This window comes from Rana temporaria, chromosome 1, assembly GCF_905171775.1.
Source record: "Rana temporaria chromosome 1, aRanTem1.1, whole genome shotgun sequence".
Classification (NCBI taxonomy): Eukaryota; Metazoa; Chordata; class Amphibia; order Anura; family Ranidae; genus Rana; species Rana temporaria.
The window spans coordinates 203,919,456-203,940,247 of NC_053489.1; the positions used below are offsets into that span (position 1 = coordinate 203,919,456).

The 20,792-nt window shown below is 48.3% G+C and overlaps 1 protein-coding gene across 3 annotated transcripts in view; it reads left to right on the forward strand.

Moving 5' to 3' along the window:
• The window catches only part of ANKLE2 (ankyrin repeat and LEM domain containing 2), a 148,054-nt gene that overhangs the window by 108,450 nt on the left and 18,812 nt on the right, over window positions 1–20,792 (forward strand). For all 3 annotated transcript variants that reach the window (XM_040347805.1, XM_040347800.1, XM_040347801.1), the window contains exons 5-7: window positions 5,438–5,626; window positions 5,718–5,840; window positions 12,672–12,738. In XM_040347805.1, coding sequence (XP_040203739.1) covers window positions 5,438–5,626; window positions 5,718–5,840; window positions 12,672–12,738 — 379 coding nt within the window. The remainder of the gene's footprint in view (window positions 1–5,437; window positions 5,627–5,717; window positions 5,841–12,671; window positions 12,739–20,792) is intronic.

Here is a 20,792-nt window from a genome sequence, read left to right on the forward strand (position 1 = left end):
TGCCACGGTGGTAAGAGCACGTTGCTCCCACAGTCTGGGAAGGGTAAGGAACCTCGCCGTAAGCAAGGCCCTAGCTTTACTACCCCTAAGCGTTTTTTTGTGCGCCCAGCACAGCGGGAAAGGGTCCGCAAGGTGCTAAAGCCCCCGCTGCAGGGCAGAAGCGTACCTGGTTCCGCAAGCCCAACAAGCCGCCTTCCGCATTAAGGTCTGCCCCGCCCGGGTCTCGGGTGGGGGGACGACTTCGCAAATTCGCGGATCGGTGGAAGTCTCTTCTATCCGACCGTTGGGTTTGCGAGGTGGTTGCCTCTGGGTACAAGATAGTTTCTCTCTTGTCCCCCAAACAGATTTTTTCCCTCCAACCTCCAACTTCCTCCGGATCGTCGGCTAGCCCTGTCCGGGGCTGTCCAGGATCTTCTGGACAGGGGGGTGATTGTGCCGGTTCCCTCGCAGGAACGGTTTCAGGGGTTTTACTCCAATCTGTTCGTGGTCCCCAAGAAGGGAGGGGTTCGCCCTATCCTGGACCTAAAGGCCCTCAACTCCTTTGTCAAAGTGTAAAGATTCAGGATGGAGTGGGTCCGATCGATCGTAGCGGCCCTCCACCAGGGGGACTTCATGGCGTCCTTGGACATCATGGACGCATACCTGCATGTTCCCATTTGCATGAGACACTAAAGGTATCTGCGCTTTGCGATCGGAGAGGACCACTTTCAATTTGTGGCCCTCCCGTTTGGTCTGGCTTCGGCACCGCGGGTTTTCACCAAGGTGCTCGCCCCGATCCTGGCCTTGCTGAGGCAGCGAGGGATCGCTATCGTGGGATATCTGGACGACCTTCTCCTGAGAGCTTCCTCAGGCTCAGAGTTAGAGGAGGACGTGTCTATCACGTGTCGGACTCTCCAAGAGTTTGGCTGGCTTTTGAATCTCCGAAAGTCAGTGTTGGTACCGTCCCAGCGTCTGGAACACCTGGGTCTGGTCTTGGATTCGGTGGAGGCGATAGTGTTCCTCCCGACGGAAAGACTAAAGACCCTGCAATCTGCGGTAAGACAGTTGTCGACCCGAAGGTGGTCATCCCTTCGCTTCTGCATGAGAGTTCTGGGCCTGATGGTAGCCTCCTTCGAGGCGGTTCCGTATGCCCAATTCCACACCAGGGTACTACAGAAAGAGATTCTGTTACGTTGGGACAAGGTCCCATCTTCTCTGGATCACCAGGTTCGGTTGAGCCATCTGGCCAAGTCTTCCCTGGCGTGGTGGCTGACGTCTCCGGTGCTTCGGTCCGGGAAGTCTTTTCTTCCCTGCCACTGGACAGTGGTCACGACGGATGCCAGCCTCTTCGGCTGGGGGGGGGGCGTTTGGGGCACCCAGTCTGCCCAGGGGCGCTGGACTCGGGAGGAGTCCCGCCTGCCGATCAATATTCTGGAGCTCCGAGCAATCAAGCTCTGCCTTGCCAGGTGGTCCCTGGAGCTGCAGGGCCGTTCTGTCAGGATCCAGTCCGACAACCCCACGGCCGTGGCGTACGTCAATCATCAGGGCGGCACAAGGAGCTCTGCTGCAACGACAGAGGTCGCACACATACTTCATTGGGCCGAAAGGTCCGTTTCGGCTCTGTCGGCCATGTACATTCCGGGAGTTCAGAATTGGCAAGCCGACTTCCTAAGTCGCACGACTCTGGATCCAGGGGAGTGGTCTCTCCACCCGGAGGTGTTTCAGAACCTGTGCCAAAAATGGGGCGCTCCAGACGTGGACCTTCTGTCCCGTCTCAATCGGAAGGTGCCACGGTTCGTGGCCAGGTCAAAAGACCTGTGGGCAGACGCGTCCGAGCGTTGGTGGCTCCTTGGGGTCACTATCGCCTGATTTACGCCTTCCCTCCTCTAAAGCTCCTCCCTCGCCTGCTGCGCAGGGTGAAAGCTGAAGGGATTCCGACAATCCTGATCGCCCCGGACTGGCCACGTCGCTCTTGGTACGCGGACCTGGTACGTCTGGTGGCAGACGCTCCCTGGCGTCTACCCCTGAGAGAAGATCTCCTGTCTCGGGGTCCGATCTTCCATCCTGCTTTACGGTCACTGGCGTTAACGGCGTGGCTGTTGAGAGCCAGGTACTGAAGGACCGGGGCCTGTCGGGCCCGGTGATCTCTACCATGCTGCGTGCACGGAAGTCCACTCCTCTGAAGATTTACCATCGTACATGGAAAGCATACATCTCTATGTGTGAGGAGAGGAAGTGGCACCCCCGTACATACGTGGTGTCCCGGATCCTGCTGTTCCTGCAGCGGGGAGTGGACCAGGCTCTTGCCTTGAGCACGATCAAGAGTCGGATTTCTGCTCTGGCTGTTTATTTTCAGCGTCCCTTGGTGGCGCACTCCTTAATTCGCAGGGGGTTTGTGCAGGGGGTCCGTCATGTGGCCCCTCCGGTGCGCCCTCCACTGCCTTCATGGGACTTGAATTTGGTCCTCTCGGCGCTTCAGCGTGCCCCCTTTGAGGACATTCGGAAGATCCCTTTGCTGACTCTGTCACAGAAGGTGGTCTTTCTGGTAGCTATTACCTCTATCAGAAGGGTGTCTGAACTGGCGGCCTTGTCCTGCAAGGCCCCCTACTTGGTCAACCATCAGGATAAGGCGGTGCTGCGCCCGCAGCCCTCTTTTCTTCCGAAGGTCGTTTCGGCCTTTCACATTAACGAGGACATTGTTCTTCCATCCTTATGTCCTCAGCCGAAGAACCCGAAGGAGGCCACTTTACATTCTCTGGATGTGGTTCGGGCCCTTCGAGTTTACTTGACGGCTCCGTTCCGGAAGTCGGACTCACTGTTCGTGTCAGTGTCCGGTCCCAGTAAGGGCCTGGCAGTCTCGTCGGCCACCATTTCCAGGTGGATCCGACAGGTTGTGCTTCAGGCCTATGCCCTGAAGGGGCGGGCGCCTCCTTTTCGGGTCACGGCGCATTCGACCAGGGCGATCGGGGCCTCTTGGGCTTTCCGACATCAAGCCTCTGTTGTTACAGGTGTGTAAGGCAGCGATCTGGTCGTCGCTCCACACTTTTTCAAAGTTTTATAAGGTGGATGTGAGTGCATCTTCTGATGCCTCCTTCGGCCGCAGGGTGTTACAGGCGGCAGTTTAAGGTTGGAGTTCCTCCGTTGAGTAACTCCGGTTTTGTTTGGGGTGTAACCTGGTTTGCTGTTATTTTTCCCACCCCTCGAAAAAAATTTTTTTTTTTTTTTAAAAACAATTTTATTAAGAATTTGACACGACATACAATCGTTTCCAGTACTGGGTTCAACCAGTAGCACAATACAGGAGGAACAGGAGTAAGTACAACATCGGGCAACATCGATACACCTCAGGTGGAGGAGCATAGTAAGATATCAAGGTGATCCCAAACCCATATAGGGCCCTCCCTAACCACCCACCCCAGAGGGAGCTGTCTGTGGACGAAGCGGGGCCCCAGGGCACGGGGCACCAGCAGTGTTTGGGGAGGCTAGTCGGGGAAGGGGGGAGAGAGAGAGGAAAAAAATAAAATAAAACCGGGGGGGGGGGGGATATCAGGAGGGAGAAGAAGAGACCAGCTGTGTAGGGGTCAGAGATATCACTGCCCAGAGGGCTTGGTCGTGGACGCAGCCGCGGGGAGAGTTGGGTCCACCAAGACGCAAGATTCCCTGTAGTGGATCCAACATGCCCAAGTTTCTCGAAATTTGTCATGAGTGTCATTAGCACGATGGATTAGTTGTTCCATGTCTTCAATTCTATTCACCCTGAGGTGCCAGTCCTGCAACGTAGGGGCAGAGGTACCCTCGAAATTTTTTGACACTGCTTGGGGACGTTTATGAATGTAAGAGAAAATAAGATTTTTGTACTCACCGTAAAATCCATTTCTCTGCGTTCATAGATGGACGCAGCACCCACCCCTCCTTTTGTTTGTACTGCTTGTTACGAACTGAGGCTGCTAGAGCAGGGTGTGGGTTATGCCTGGGGGAGCCACGCCCCCTGGGAGGAGTGGCATGAAGGAAAGGTTTTAACACCTTAGGTGCTGTAGAATTCTGCCTAAATCTCCTGGTAGGAAGAAGCATAACCCTAATGTCAAAGAAGGCTGTGTCCGTCTGTGAACGCAGAGAAATGGATTTTACGGTGAGTACAAAAATCCTATTTCCCCGCACAATTTGGTATTGCCAAACACTAAAATCAAGCTCTTGATTCTAACCTCTGTATCATTAATAAAGAAATTGAACAACATTGGTCACAAGGCAGAACCCTGGGGTTATGCCACTCAATTTTAGATCATTCAGAGAATGAGTCCTTTATCACTACTCCCTGGACATATTTGTGTAACCAGTTTTATATCCATGTACATACAATTTCAATCTTTTTTTTTTTTTTGGATAGAGTAAGGGAGGGTTATAACCTCTGTCAGGTTTATTTTTGCCATGTGTCCTATCCCATTGGGGAGATTTCCCTTCTTCCTGTCCCATGTCAAAACTGGGAAGTCAGAGGAAATAGCTCCAAAGTAAGGGCAACCCTGGTTGTCACCAAAAAAGGCATCCCTACTGAAAGGAAGGTTTTTCCCTTTATTGGCGTTCTGAGGACAACACCAAATCTGTGTTTTTCTTTACTTTCACTTTGTGATAATGGTAAGCATGGTAAATGGAGAGGGTGAATTTCCCTAATGGAAGCATGGACAGTTTTTCTAATCCTTCTCCACTCTATCCAAAACAAAAAATGTATGTTTTGGACCCGATCAGACCATCCATTGCCCTCTATGGAGTGGCAGATATAAATGGACGTTTGTCCGTTTGCACCCACTGACATCCTATCTGCAAAAAAACAGACAAATGGGGGATCTGGTCCCCATCCATTTGGCGGATCGGATGACAGTTGGATGTAAACAGACAGGCGGTTTACATCTAACAACCCATAGAGGAATGTATCTTGTCATCAGCGAGGATCTCTGGTACAGAGATCTAGACTGTACCAGATCCGCTGATGCAGTCTACAAGTGTGAAAGAGCCCTAAGTTATACTCTTAATTTGCTGAACCTTGTGAAATTCTGGTTTTATTGCTCTCCATAGTAAAAAAAAAAGAATTGGGGGTAAATATTGCCAAAAACACTTTTCTGTATCTTATTACAAGCACTTCTTTTTTTTCTGTTTATTAGGTTTTACAAGATAAATAAATACATACAGCTTTTCTGAATTAATATATGCATTTAAAGTTTCATAACATATAACTAACATAAAGTATATATTCAATAATGAATAAGAATGTTGCAGATTAAAATATGCAATTTAATAACTTACACAAGCACTTATTTTCTCAAAACTTTTGCAGCAGTTAAATTTGGTCAGATTGATGAAAGCTCATCTGTGATTGGTTGATGTGGACCTCTATACCTTTCTGTCTCTGCATCTAATTAGTTTTCTATATAATGTGTTTGCTCTGAATGTATTTTGTATTCTACAGGAAGGATGCAGGTACAATGTCATGCATGTAGCTGCCAAAGAGAACCAGGCTGGGATCTGCCAGCTGTTGCTAAATACTTTGGAGAACCCAGAATTCATGAGGCTTATGTATCCCGATGATGATGATGGTATGCTTCTGAAACGTATTCAGTATATCGTTGACCTTTATCTTAACACACCAGATAAAATGGTAAATAATTTTACTAATAGCTTGTTTTCTTTCCAAAAAAAAAAATCCTCTCTAAATATTTTCTTATATTGGTGTTATACTTTCTTTTCAGGCTTTTGATACTCCTTTGCATTTTGCTTGCAAATTTGGAAATGCAGAGGTAGTCAATGTGCTGTGTTCACATCCTGACATAATAAAAAATTCCAGAAACAAGTATGCACAGACGCCAGAAGAGGTAATATTGCTTTTCTGTTTTTCATAATAAAAGTTACATTCTAGAATTGCTGTGAACGGCATTCTTAAAGGATCAGAGTTATTACTTGGCTTGCCTATTACCATATATACTCGAGTATAAGCCGAGTTTTTCAGCACATTTTTTTGTGCTGAAAATGCCCCCCTCTGCTTATACTCGAGTCACCTTTTTGCGCCTCATCTCCCAGACTTTGGGAACACAGTACCGGCCGGGTCCCCTGGACCCCAAACTTGGCACACAATTTTATTTTTCCTGACCTTTGCCACTGTAATTACTTCATTACCTGGCATAACTTTTAATATAGAACATGTTTTGGTTTGCTATAAATCATGCATATGCCATTTCATATTTTTTTATATTTATACTCCCCACTACCCCCAATTCTATTCCTGCACCCGCTATCACATTTTAAAGGCCGTTCTACTGTGCAGGGTCTGACCACACAGCTGTGTTATTCGCTCAGAGATCTGGGAATGAATGAAGTACAAGTCCCATCTGCCACCATGGCAGACAGCTGGTAGTTCTCAATGACCTACGAGGGCGTTGAGCACCTTCATAGTTCATTGACTCTTCCTGCAATTCAGTAACTGTGCGTATAGAGGTACAGGCAGACGGCTGTACTGAGTGTCTGCAGGGGCTTGACATTGCAGCCGCAATCCACTAATTGCAGGTGCAATAAAATGCACTTTTCGTCCATGGACGGACACAGCTCCTTAAATCTTGACATGTTCCTGTTCATAAAAGAGGACTAGGCAGAACATGTTAGTTATCTTAAAACATGTAACTTTATCAGAGTTGAACAGCCCCGCCCAGGGGGCTGTCCCTCCGGTCATAATCCCTCACCATGCAGCAATGCAGCTCAGTTTTTTTTCTGCCTAGTAGAGGAGATGGACCTGGCTCCCCCTTGGGCCCAGAGTCCTACAGAAATTTTTACATTTTATTTTTTTATTATTTGATCCTGAGATCTTCTATCAAGTGCCAGCCACAAGCCTGATATTATAGATCCTGGTAGTCTCCCCAGTCCGGCCTTCGAGCGTGAGCAGACCTTAGCTGAGCGCTGGGTCGGCCACAACATGCCCCATTTGCTCCAGGGGTGGCCGGTGAGTTTTTTACTCCGGGGCCCACATATGCCTGGCCTACTCGGGGTTCAGTCACAGTGGGCCATGGTTCTGTCTGGAACGCACCAGCAATGTCCACGCATGGCCTCCTGTTTTGTCGGTTTGGAACAGCTGGGCTTCCTGGAGGGTCATTAGGGGGTCCCCTGTCCTCCCTTCCCTCTGTGTCCCCCCCCCCCCTCTTTCCTCCTCCCCATGGCGGGGCCTGCTACATCGGAGGGGTGTACCTGTAGGGGTTTCCATATCCCGGTTGGGGGCTGTGGAAGTGTCGGGGTCCGCTCTTTGTGGGGGTGGTGTGTCTTTTGGGAGCCTCCACTCAGCGTCCCTGTGGCCTTCTCGTCCACCTGTGTGTTTGGGCGCCGTTTTCTAGTGTGTTTTTTTTTATGCATTGAAAAATTTCGTTGGCGCCCATTTTGTCGTGGCCGCGCTGTGGTGCAAGTCTTCATTGCGGGCCGCCATTTTCAGTAGCACGCGCCCCTTTTTTCCTGAGGAGTCCGGCGGCCATTTTGGAGTGTTTTTTTCCTGTGTGGCTTGGCCTGGCTAACTCCCCCGGTCAGCGCAGCTAGGAGGGTGGACATTTTTTGTCACAAGTGTCTTGACTTGGTCCCTAAGGACTGTCAGTGGGTCAGAATGGAGTCTGAAGCTGGTATTTTTCCCCAGACATTCCAGAGGCAGCAGCTGGTGCCCCTGCACCTGCGGTTACCATGGACAATTTGTCGGCAGACCTGGAGTCATTTGTTGCCATGCGGGCGTAAGGGGGGTAAAAAGCACCCCTCCCCCCACCATCTCCTGGGGAATGCTCTGACTCTGACTTGGGCCTGGCTGCAGCACAGGACCCCTGTTCTGGGGTGTCAGAGGATGCGGACCAGGAATGTCCGGGCACTGAGGACCCCTTCATCTGGGTCAGTGCAGGACAGAGCACTTGTGGGAGCACTTATCAATGCAGTAAAGCACACCCTTAAGCTTGAAGATACTGCTGGGACATCCACTGGGGTGTCGGTACCCTTTTGGGTCACACAAACCGACCCACTATGTAAAGGTTTTTCCTTATGTTGATTTCTTTGATAGATAAGGAATGGGAACGGCTGCGGGGGTCCTTTGTGGTCCCTCAGCGCATGGCGGTCCGTTACTCCTTTGAAGAGCCTTTTGGAAAAAATGGGCTTGACCACCCCCCCCCCCCCCCCCCCAGTATCAAGGTTGAACAAGGTACCCACTATCCCAGTAGAGGGGACCCCTGCTTTTAAGGACCCTACTGATAGGAGATCCGAAGCGGTGACTCTGACCGTGTTCGCCATGCTGGGGTCAGCGTTGCGGCCGTTGGTGGCTGCGACTTTGGTGTCTCATACACTCACTGAATGGGCTAAACTTTTGCACCAGGCAGTGGAGGAGGATCAGCTCCCACAAGAAATTGTGACACTGGCCGACCAGCAGGTGCAGGGTCTGGTGTACATATGATGCAATTCTGGATGCGACTCCTTTAATCTCCAGGGCCTCTGTATCCGTGGTGGTCTTGCGCCGCCTGATATGGCTGAAATGCTGGTCCGCTGACCAAGCTTCTAATAAAGCTCTGACAGATTTGCCTTTCAAAGGTGGGAGGCTCTTTGGTGCTTCACTGGACGACATTAAGGATGTTACTGGAGGTAAGAGCACACTTCTACCTCAGTTCACCAAGGGTAAAGGGCCATCCCGTAAGCCGGGGCCTTCCTTCCCCGCACAAAAGCGGTATTTTCGGCGGTAACGTCAGTCAGGGCCCGCTAGCAGACCCTCCCAAGCCGATAAAGGCTCAACTGGGGGACAGAAGCATCCCTGGGTGTACAAGCAATCAAAGCCCGCAAACAAATCCGCTTCCGTATGAAGTTTTGCCCCCACATCTTCGCAAGTTCACAGCTCGCTGGACCTCCCTGCTTTCCGACCAGTGGGTTTGCGAAGTGGTCTCTTCAGGGTACAAGATCGAGTTTCTTTCTTGTCCACCAAACAGATTCTTTTCCTCAAATCTTCCTCTCCTGCCATCTCGTTGGACTGCCCTGACTGGGGCAGTTCAAGACTTGTTGAGGCCCGGGGTAATCGTAAGCACCGCAGGACAGGTTTCAGGGATTCTACTAGAATCTGTTTGTGGTCCCAAAGAAGGACGGAATTCGTCCAATCCAAGACATCAAGGCCCTCAAAGCGTTTGTAAAGGTTCGGAAATTCAGGATGGAATCGATTAGCTCGGTGGTAGCTGTGCTTCATCCCAGGGACTTTCTGGCGTCCCTGGACATCGACGCGTACTTGCATGTCCCCATATGCGACGGGTACCAGAGGTTCCTGCGTTTCGCGGTCGGGGAGGACCACTATCAATTTGTGGCTCTCCCCTTTGGCCTAGCGTCGGCACCAAGAGTTTTCACCAAGGTGCTCGCCCCGATTCTAGCTTTGCTGAGACAGCGAGGCATTGCCGTCGTAGGTTACTTAGGCTATCTTTTTCTAAGAGCTGCTTCCAGCTCAGAATTGGAGGACATGTCTATAGCCAGTCAGACTCTCCAAGACTTTGGATGGATACTGAACCTCCTAGAAGTCGGTGTTCTGACTCAGCGCCTAGAATACCTGGGGCTGATTCTGGACTCATCGGAGGCGAGAGTTTTTCTCCCTCCCAGAGAAGTTGCAGAAGCTCCAGGCTGCAGTGAGGTCGTTGATATCCCGCAAATGGTCGTCTCTCTGTTTCTGTATGAGAGTCCTGGGCCTTATGGTAGCCTCCTTTGAGGCAGTACTGTATGCCCAATCCCATACTGGGGTGCTGCAGAGGGAGATTCTGTCCAAATTAAACAAATCCTCATCGTCTCTGGATCATCAGATTCAGGTAAGTCGCCTAGTCAGGGCCTCTCTGACTTGGTGGCTGACATCCCCAGGACTTCAGTCCGGAAAGTCTTTCCTTCCTTTCCACTGGACTGTGTGATCACGACGGACGCCAGCCTGACCAGTTCGGGGAGTCTGGGGGGTTCAGTTGGCCCAGGGCTGCTGGACTCCGGAAGAATCTCTCCTACCGATCAAGGTCCTCGAACTTTGAGCGATCAGACTGTGTCTCTCCAAGTGGTCGCAGAGACTTCAAGGGCGTCCTGTCAGCATCCAGTCGGACAACGCCATGGCAGTGGCATATGTCAACCATCAAGGGGGGACGAGGAGCTCGGCAGCAGCCTCGGCGGTGGCTCACATTCTGAGGTGGGCAGAACGGAGCATGCCGGCTCTATCGGCTGTATACATTTCAGGCATAAACTGGCAGGCGGACTATCTAAGCCGCCAAATGATGGACCAAGGAGGGTGGTCGTTACACCCGGATGTGTTTCAACTTGTTTGCAATAGGTGGGGCGTGACCTTCTGGCTTCACGACTCAATCGAAAGGTGTTAAGGTTTGTGGCCAGGTCGAGAGACCCCTGGGCCGACGCGACGGACGCGTTGGTGGCCCCGTGGGGGCAGTATCAGCTGATCTACTCCTTTCCCTCCACTGACTTATGTCAACCATCAGGGAGGAACAAGGAGCTTGGCCGCAGCGTTGGAGGTCGCTCACATCCTAAGATGGGCCGAAAGGAGCTCTATTGGCTGTTTACATTCTGGGCGAAGAAAACTGGCAGGCGGACTATCTGCGTCGCCAGATGCTGGACCAAGGACAGTGGTCGTTCCATATCTGGTTTTGAAACCCCTCCGGGTGTATCTCCTGGCCTCTTGACTCAATTGCAAGGTGTCGGTTTGTGGCCAGGTCCAGGGATCCCTGGACAGACGCGTTGGTGGCTCCATGGGGTCAGTATCGGATAATTTATACCTTTCCCCCAATGAAATTGCTTCCTCGTCTGCTCCGCAGTGTGGAGGCCGAGGGGATTCAAGTGATTCTAATCACCCCAGACTGGCCCCGGCGTCCCTGATACGCTGACATCGTGAGACTGGTAGCAGACGCTCCCTGACCTGTCAATGCGGGAGGACCTTCTGTCTCAAGGTCCCATACTTCATCCTGCTTTACAGTCGCTGGCTTTAACGGCATGGCTATTGAAAGCCAGGTACTAAGGGACCGTGGTCTGTCAGATTTGGTAATCTCCACCATGTTGAGGGCCCGGAAATCTTCTTCCCGGAAGATCTACAATCGCACTTGGAAGGCATACATCTCTGTGTGAAGAGATGGCTTGGCGCCCACGGGTTTATTCGGTTTCTCGGATCCTGCTGTTCTTACAGCGCTGAGTGGATCAGAAACTTGCCATAAGCACTATTAAGAGGCGGAAGAAAACAGCCATGGTTGAAATCTAACGACCGCTGACCACTCACTGGTAAGTACGTTTTGTACAGGGAGTCCGACACGCGATTCACCAGATTAGACCACCGCTTCCTCCACGGGATTCGAATCTGGTGCTCTCAATGCTTCAGGAACCTCCCTTTGAGAATATTGGATTCCTCTCAATGCTTTCTCAGAAAGTTTATTTTCTAGTTGCCATTACATCAGTCAGAAGGGTTTCTGAATTGGCCGCCTTGTCTTGCTAGTCGCTTTACTTAGTCCTCCATAAGGATAAAGCGGTATTGCATCCGCAGCCCTTCCTTTCTAATGTAGTTTCAGCCTTTCACCTAAACAAGGAAATTGTACTTCCATCCTTGTGTTCTCAGCTACATACTTTGGACGTGGTACGTGCCCTACGGGTGTACCTGTCTGCTATGGCTCCGTTCCGGAGATCTGACTCACTGTTCGTGTCGGTGTCTGGTCCACAGAAGGGCCTGGCGGTCTCGTCGGCCACCATTTCTAGGTGGATCAGGCAGATCTTCATTCAGGCCTATGCCCTTAAGGGGCGGGCGCCTCCCTTTCCTGTCACAGCGCATTTGACCAGGGCAATTGGTGCCTCCTGGGCTTTCTGACATCCAAGCATCTGTCTCACAGGTGTGTAAGGCGGCGACCGGGTCGTCTGTTCACACTTTCTCAACGTTTTACAAGGTTGATATGAGTGCATCTTCGAATGCTTCCTTTGGCCGCAAGGTTTTGCAGGCGGCTTTTTGAGGTTGCAACTCCTCCGTTGAGGAGCTCTGTTTGTTTGGGGTGAAGTTAAGTCTTCTTTTGATTGCTGTTCCCACCCCTCGTTTTTTTACACTGCTTGGGGACGTCCCACATGTCAAGATTTAAGGAGAAAATAGTATTTGTTGTACTCGCCGTAAAATCCTTTACCCTGTCGTCCATGAATGGACACAGCACCCACCCCTCCTTTTTAAGTTTGTACTGCTTTTTGAAGAACTGAGCTGCATTGCTGCAGGTTGAGGGGTTCTGACCGCAGGGACCGACCGCTGGGCGGGGATGTTCAACTCTGTTAAAGTTGCATGTTTTAAGATGTTCTGCCTAGTCCTCTCCTATGAACAGGAACATAAACCACATGTCAAGATTTTAAGGAGCTGTGTCCATCCATGGACGACAGAGAAAAGGATTTTATGGTGAGTACCAAAAATCCAATTTTTTCTTCTTGCATGCAAAATCTTGTGGTGTATGTGTGTCCTTCCTTTTTTTTTTTTTTTTAAGTGAACTTGGCCTTTTTAGTACTTCGTATGATGTTTTTTTTTATATTTAGTGCATGGTTTTCTACTGTGTGCATCCGGCTTATCCTTGCTGCTCTAATGTATCAGTATCCCACATGACTGCCAATTAAATGAAACAGATGACTGTACCTCTGAATATTTAATTAATGAATAATTTGTGTGCATACAGGTAATCTGTGAACGAAGCAGAAAGAAATCTACTGAGCTGAAAGGAAAGATTAGAGAATATCTAAAAGGTACATGCTCCATTTTCTTTGTGTGTTCTGGATCTAACCCTGACTGCTTTCCTTTTTAACCACTTAAGACCCGGACCTTTAGGCAGCTAAAGGACCTGGTCAGTTTTTGCGATTAGGCACTGCGTCGCTTTAACTGACAATTGCGCGGTCGTGCGACGTGGCTTCCAAACAAAATTGGCGTCTTTTTTCCCACAAATAGAGCTTTCTTTTGGTGGTATTTGATCACCTCTGCGGTTTTTATTTTTTGCGCTATAAACAAAAATAGAGTGACAATTTTGAAAAAAATTCAATATTTTTACTTTTTTCTATGATAAATATCCCCCAAAAATATATAAAACTATTTTTTTCCCTCAGTTTAGGCCGATACGTATTCTTCTACCTATTTTTGGTAAAAAAAAATCGCAATAAGCGTTTATCGATTGGTGATTGCGCAAAATTTATAGCGTTTACAAAAAAGTGGATAGTTTTATTGCATTTTTATTTTTTTATTTTTATTTTACTACTAATGGCGGCGATCAGCGATTTTTTTCTGTGACTGCGACATTATGGCGGACACTTCGGACAATTTTGACACATTTTTGGGAACATTGTCATTTTCACAGCAAAAAATGCATTTAAAATGCATTGTTTACTGTGAAAATGACAGTTGCAGTTTGGGAGTTAATCACAGGGGGGCGCTGAAGGGGTTATGTGTGACCTCATTTGTGTTTCTAACTGTAGGGGGGTGTGGCTGTAGGTCTGACGTCATCGATTGTGGTTCCCTATAAAAGGGAACACACGATCGATGACAGCGCCACAGTGAAGAACGGGGAAGCTGTGTTTTCACACAGCTCTCCCCATTCTTCAGCTCCGGGGACCGATCGCGGGACTCCAGCGGAGATCGGGTCCGCGAGTCCCGCAGCCATGGACCGGGTCGCGTGCGACCCCACGGCGCCTGCCGTATTGACAAATGACAATAGGCGTGTTGCTCTCTTGTTCTGGGAGTTCTGCTAGTTATCGGCTCTCCTCGCCTCACACTTGACAGTGTGAGGTGTGGAGAGCCGATCAGTGGCATCTCATAGGGAAGATCCCCCGTACAGATAAAGGGGCACTGATCATCAGTGCAGTCCCAACAGTGCCAATCTGTAATGCTAGTCAGTGCCTGCCTATTGGTGCTGCCTCTTTGAGGCACATCAGTGAAGGAGGAAAAATTACTTATTTACAAAATTTTCTAAAAGAAATTAAACCACTTTTTTTTTTTTTTTACTTTTTTTTTCTTCTTGTACTTTTTTTGGTCTTTTTTTTTCTGGGATGTGTTATTTTTTGCTTTAAAAAAAAAAAAAAAACCAGCTGTGATAACCCCTTTCGCTGCCAGAGCTGTTTTTGTGTTTTTTGCACACATGTTTAAATTAATTTTTAGGCCTGAAGATTACACAAAACCCCAAACATACGGTATATTTTCTGAAAGCAGACACCCTAGAGAATAAAATAGCGGTAGTTCCTTTTTTTTTTTATGGCGCATGATAATTTTTTTTGTGCCCGTAAAATGGCGTCAAACTTCAGTACCCTATATTCTATATAGGCGACACTTCAAAGGCCCCCTATATATATCAGTTTAGTGTTACAGAGGAGTTCTGGTGCTAGAATTATTGCTCTCACTCTGGCGTACACGGCGAGTTGTATCGCAAAAAATGTTTTCAAGTGTTGGCGCCCAGACGCATGCGTTTACGTGTGTGTATATGTGGGGAGCCTCAAATTATGGGGGGTATTTTATGTGCTTGGGTGTAACTTTTTTTTTCCCCCATTACATAGGGGACAAATGGTCCCCTATGTGATGTTTTTTTTGGTGTTAGGTTCTCTTTATTGAGATATGCAGGGTCTAAAACACCCTGCATGTCTCTCCCCCTGTATTTCACTGATTGTTTTGCAATGCAGATCGCTTTGCAAAACATCCTTTCTCTGCAAAACGAGCCGGGGACACAGAGAACGTGACCCGGAAGTGACTTTAGAGGCGTCGCTTTCCGGGTCACTGCAAGGAGGGGAGGAGAGCGGACGTGTATCCGCTCTTCTTTCTCTCTACCCGCTGACGCCTGACATGACTGACCCAGGCCCGCTGATGGGCAGGCAGAGCCCAGTAAGCATGGCGGGTGGCACCAATACCAGGGGTGTGAGAGCGATCGGGCGTTAGCGGCGCCGCCCCAACGCTCTCACATGACAGGCAAGAGGCTGTTTCACACACAATCCCAGTTGCTGCAGCCACCGGATTGTGTGCAATACCCCCCACCATTGGGTCCGTACAACGTATGGACCTGTCGGCGAAATGGGTTAAATACTGTTGCATGACCCGCCCAATTGTCATTCAAAGTGTGACAGTGCTGAAAGCTGAAACTTGGCCTGGGCAGGAAAGGGGTAGAAGTGCCCAGTATTGAAGCGGTTAAACTACATTTGGCTATTGATGGCTGAAGAACCCCATATCAACTTTATGGACAAAGGGGAGATTGAATATTGCCTTTCGGTCCTCTTAAAGGAGTTGTAAAGGTGTATTTCATACTTCCCTCCACTGTGCAGCTCGTTTTGCACAGAGTGGCCCCGATCCTCGTCTTATGGGGGCCCTCGCCGGCTGTCTCGGCTCCTCCCCGCAGGAGCTAACCCCCCCCCCCCCTCCGGGAAGCGACCTCCCAAGGAGGTTAGCTTGCGTACGCGCTCCCGTGATACTGTGGGCGGCCATAGCCGCCGGCTACAACAACTGGGATTGTAAGTAAAAAAAAAACAGGCAGCCTCCTGCCTGTCAAATGAGAGCGTTGGGGCGGCGCCGCTACCACCCGATCGCTCTCACGCACCCCTGGTACCGGCACCCCTCGTCATGCTTACTGGGCTCTGCCTGCCCATCAGCGGTTCTGGGACAGTCATGGCGGGTGTCAGCAGGTAGAGAGGAAGAGGAGCGGTACAGTTTTTACATGATGGTTTCCTTTATTAAGGCAAAAAAGCTGTCCAAACCTGCCTGGCTATGTGTGCCCTAAACCTAAAAACTAGTTGTGCCACCCTTGGCGGCAACAACTGCAATAAAGCGTTTGCGATAACTGGCATTGAGTCTTTCACATTGCTGTTGAGCAATTTTGGCCCACTCTTCTTTGCAGAATTGTTTTAATTCAGCCACATTGGAGGGTTTTCCATCATGAATGGCCTTGGTAAGGTAATGTTATAGCATCTCAATTGGCTTTAAGTCCGGGCTTTGACTAGGCCACTCCACAACCTAAATTTTGCTTTGTTTGAACTAGGGTTGTCCCGATACCACTTTTTTAAGACCGAGTACAAGTACCGATACTTTTTTTCCAAGTACTCGCCGATACCGATTACCGATACTTTTTTTTAATGTCATGTGACGGTGACGCATTGAAACCTGTTGTCTCAGTTTAGAAGTCCTTTGATAAAAGATACCAGCCAGTCTGCAGCCCTAATAGCAGGACAGAGAAAAAGGAAGTAATATTGTGGTCCAACACCTAGCATAACCAATGTTTTACTGGTTGGAGTTCTTAGAATACAAAGAGGTTTGAAAACATTGTACTTAGCAGCACTCATCTAATTCCCCATCTGCACACCATCAAGGGAAATGTGACATCTGTGATGAATGAAGTGCACTTGTTAGCATACTTCATACAAGCAGTTGTGCTCTACTGTAATGCAATCTCCAGCAGTTGGCATGGGGGTGAAGTCAGGCTTGGAGTGACATTTTTATTTATGAGGGCAAGGTTTTAATGGCCTGTATTGTTGTCTGCAGCATGGAAGTGTATGCTGATCACTGATGGGCACAAGGTGAATATCATGGTGGTGTTTTATTTTATGTGGTTGAGGTCCTTTGTGGCCCTTTTTGGCAACATGGATCTCTGTGGTTGCTGTATATGTCACTATTCCATTATTATTTTTTACTGTGTGTTAGTACCATTTTGGAGGACCACGACCTACCCAATTTGATACCTGGGAGAGAGAGGCAGCGTGTAATGCCTGTGTCCGTGTGTAATGCTCAGACTGCAGCCATCCAGTGTACAAAAGCCGCGCATCCTCCTCCTCGTCCGTGATAGGGGAACTCCGTTTACCAGCAGTGAGTTAGTGTTCTGCCTATCACGGACATCCTCTCATCCTTGTCCATGGGATGAGGATGAGAGGGTGTCCGTGATGGGCAGCACACTGACTCACTTGCTGACGAGTCAGACGAGGAGGAGGAGGGCGCGGCTTTTATACACTGGATGGCTGCCGTTGGAGCATTATACACGGACACAGGCATTACACGCTGCCTCTCTCTCCCAGGTATCGGATCAGGCATCGGGAGGATTTGCGCGAGTACAAGTACTCGCGCAAATGCTCTGTATCGGTACTGATACTAGTATCGGTATCGGGACAACCCTGGTTTGAACTATTTTGAGGTGGATCAATGTCCTGCTGCATAACCCAAGTGCCCTTGAGGTCACAAACTGATGGCCGGAATTCATGGTTCCATCAATTATGGTAAGTTTTCCAGGTCCTCAAGCTGTAAAGCAGCCCCAGACCATCACGCTACCACCACACAGTGTCTGACTGTTGGTATGATCTTGTTATGAAATGCTGTATTCGTTTTATGCCAGATGTAACGGGACACACACCTTCCAAAAAAAAATTTTTTTGTCTCATCGGTCCACAGAATATTTGCCTAAAAGTCTTGGGGATAATGAAGATGTTTTTTGGTAAATGTAAGATGAGCCTGTGTTATTTTTTGTCACCAGTGGCTTTGGCCTTGGAACTCTCCTATGGATGCCATTTTTGTCCAGTCTTTATTGTTGAATCATGAACACTGATCTTACCCGAGGCAAGTGAGGCCTGCTGTTCTTTTAGATGTTGTTCTGGGTTCTTTTATGACCTCCTGGATGAGTCGTCGTCATGCTCTTGGAGTAATTTTTGTAAGCCGGCCACTCCTGGGAAGATTCATCACTGTTCCAAGTTATCTCCATTTGTGGATAATGGCTCTCCCCGTGGTTCACTGGAGTTCCAAAGCCTTACAAATTACTTTGAAAACCCTTCCTTGACCCTTACATGTACATTATTTTGTTTCTAATCTGTTCTTGAATGTCTTTAGATTTGTGTCTTTTTGTGATCTGTTGGCGTGCTTCACTTTGTCAGACAGCTTTTATTTATGTGATTTCTTGATTCAACAGGTGTGGCAGTAATCAGGCCTGGGTGTGGCAAGTGAAATTTATCTCTGCTTTCGTAAAAATTGTGGTTAATCGCAGTTCGTTCATGATTCAGCCTAGGGGGGGTGGGGGCCAGGCAGGTTTGAACTTATTTAATTTATTAAGGGGGAAATTTTTTTTTTTAAAAACCTGCATCTTGGATTTACTCGGGTTATCTTTGTGTAATATAAAAATGTGTTTGATCTGAATAATTTAAGTGTGAGAAATATGCAAAAAAATCGGGAAGGGGCAAATACATTTTCACAGCACTGTATTAGAAGTGATACAATCGTAGCTCACCATTTTATCAAAAGACCGTACAATTGCATCATGAGTAAACAGTAGATTGGATAATCTCATTACGCTAAAGCTACCAATGCATACACTAGTAAGTCATTCTATCATGGGAACACCACTGAACCAATTAGTAACCTATCCATTACTGATTCTAATGGACTCTTGCCTGCGGTATCGGTATCTAGCCAGGGGCCCCAAAGATTTTAAAATTTGCAAGGACATCCCCTGTGCTGATGTATTTTTCCAGCCTAAAGCCTCATACACACGATCGGATTTTCCGATGGGAATTGTGTGGTGACAGGCTTTTGTCGGAAAATCCGACCGTTTGTATGCTCCATCGGACAATTGTTGGATTTTCCAACAACAGATGTTGGATAGCATGCTTTAAAATTTTCGGACAACAAAAGTGTGATGACGGATTATCTGATCGTGTGTACGCAAGTCCATTGGGAAAAAATCCAAAGTACTAACACGCATGCTCGAAAGCAATGCTAACCATAAGACAGAAGTTGCCCAAAGGGTGGCGCTAAAGATCTGAAAAACCACGTAGTTTCGTGCTTGTTGGTTGATAATTCTTTGCCGTTTTGTATGCAAGACAAGTTCATGGTCAACGCCCTTCAGACAAAAGTCCTGCGCTTTGTCTGTGGAAAATCCAATCGTGTGTACCAGGCTTTAGTGTTGCACCCATTCGTTGAGATGGGGAGTCATTAGACTTCCAGTATCTAAGTATGACCCTTCTAGCTTGGAAGCGAGCCCTAGCCACAGCTCTTCTAATATGGACAGAAAGTTTGAAATCATCCAAAATACACAAAAGACAGGGCGTGTGGTCAAGTGGTATGGAGATCTCAAATACCCTGTTTATCGTTTGCTATACTCCTGCCCAATAGGCGTGTAACTTGGGATGCCATGTGAGATGGATAAGGGTCCACATGATCTGTGGAGCATGTACTACAAGTGGGGGTATTTAGGATGCCCATTTTATGCAACTTAACCAGGGTATAGTGTGCCCTCAGCAGTCTATACCTTTTTAAACAAAGGGCCAGTTTACTGTGCTTCAGACTTTAGGAGGGCCAGACAGTGGCCATTGGAAGTAGAAAAGGTCCCGGCGTCTGTCGGAAAAAACAAGCTCCCATCTTTGGTGTCAGTGGGGGAGTTGTGCCCCATCGGTGTTGGTGGAAGGGATTGTACTCCTTCCAAAATGCCATTGGAAGGAATTGTGTCCCATCATTGGTGTCACTGGAAGAAATTGTGTCCCATCAATGGTATCACTGGGCCCTATTGTTGGTGTTGTTGGGAGAAATTGTGCTCCATCATTGTTGTCATTGGGAGGAATTGTGTAATATTGTTGGTATCATTGGGAGAAATGATGCCCCATCACTGGTGTTATTGGGAGGAATTGTGTCCTATTGTTGGTATCATTGGGAAAAATTGTACCCCATCATTGGGCAAAATTTTGCCCAATCATTGGTGTCTTTGGGAGGAATTGTGACCGTTCATTATTGTCAGCGGAAAGTTTTGTGCCCCTTCATTGTCAGTGGGGGGAACTTTGCCCCATTTTGTGTATTAGTGGAGAAAATGGTACCTCAAGGGCCAGATGAAAGCAAGCAAAGGGCCGCATTTGGCCCCCGGGCCGCAGTTTGGAGACCACTGGTCTGTACAATTGCATGAGCCTTATTGTCACATTAACCAGTTACCTACCGAGCCATTGTCAAATGACGTCGGCAGGAACCCTGTCTCCCTCCGTGTGGACGTCATATGACGTCCTGGGCTTCCCGGCCGACAGGGGGCACGCGGCATCGCTCGTGACCCAGTGCAGGTACCCGGCGGCCACGATGTCCGCCGGGCACCTGTGATTGCCCATGATCATGGCAGGAGTGTGGATCTTTGTGTGTAAACACAAAGATCCACCACCTGTTGGAGGTGAGGGGACCGATGTGTGTTCCCAGTACAGAGGAACACAGATCAGTCTCCTCCACTTGTGAGTCCCCTCCCCCTACAGTTAGAATCACTCACTAGGGAACATATTTAACCCCTTCAGCGCCCACAAATGTGTTAACCCCTTACCTGCCAGTCACATTTACACAGTAATCAGTGCAGTTTCATAGCACTAATCGCTGTATAAATGCGAATGGTCCCAAAAATGTGTCAAAAGTTTCCCATACGTCCGTGGCAATGTCAGTCACAGTAAAAATCGCAAATCGCCGCCATTACTAGTAAAAAATAAAAATAAATAAAATGTAATAAAACTATCCCCCATTTTGTAGACGCTATAACTTTTTCGCAAACCAATCAATATACACTTATTGCGTTTTTTTTTTATTTAAATATGTAGAATACACATCTGCCTAAACTGAGGAAGAATTTTTTTATTTTATTTTTTCGCTCTCCAAATTTTCGCTCTTTTGTTTATAGCGTAAAAAATAAAAACCGCACAGGTGATCAAATACCACCAAACGAAAGCTCTATTTGTGGTAAAAAAAGGACATCAATTTTGTTTGGGAGTCACGTCGCACGACCGCGCAATTGTCATTCAAAGTGCGACAGGACTGAAAACTAAAAATTGGTCTGGGCAGGAAG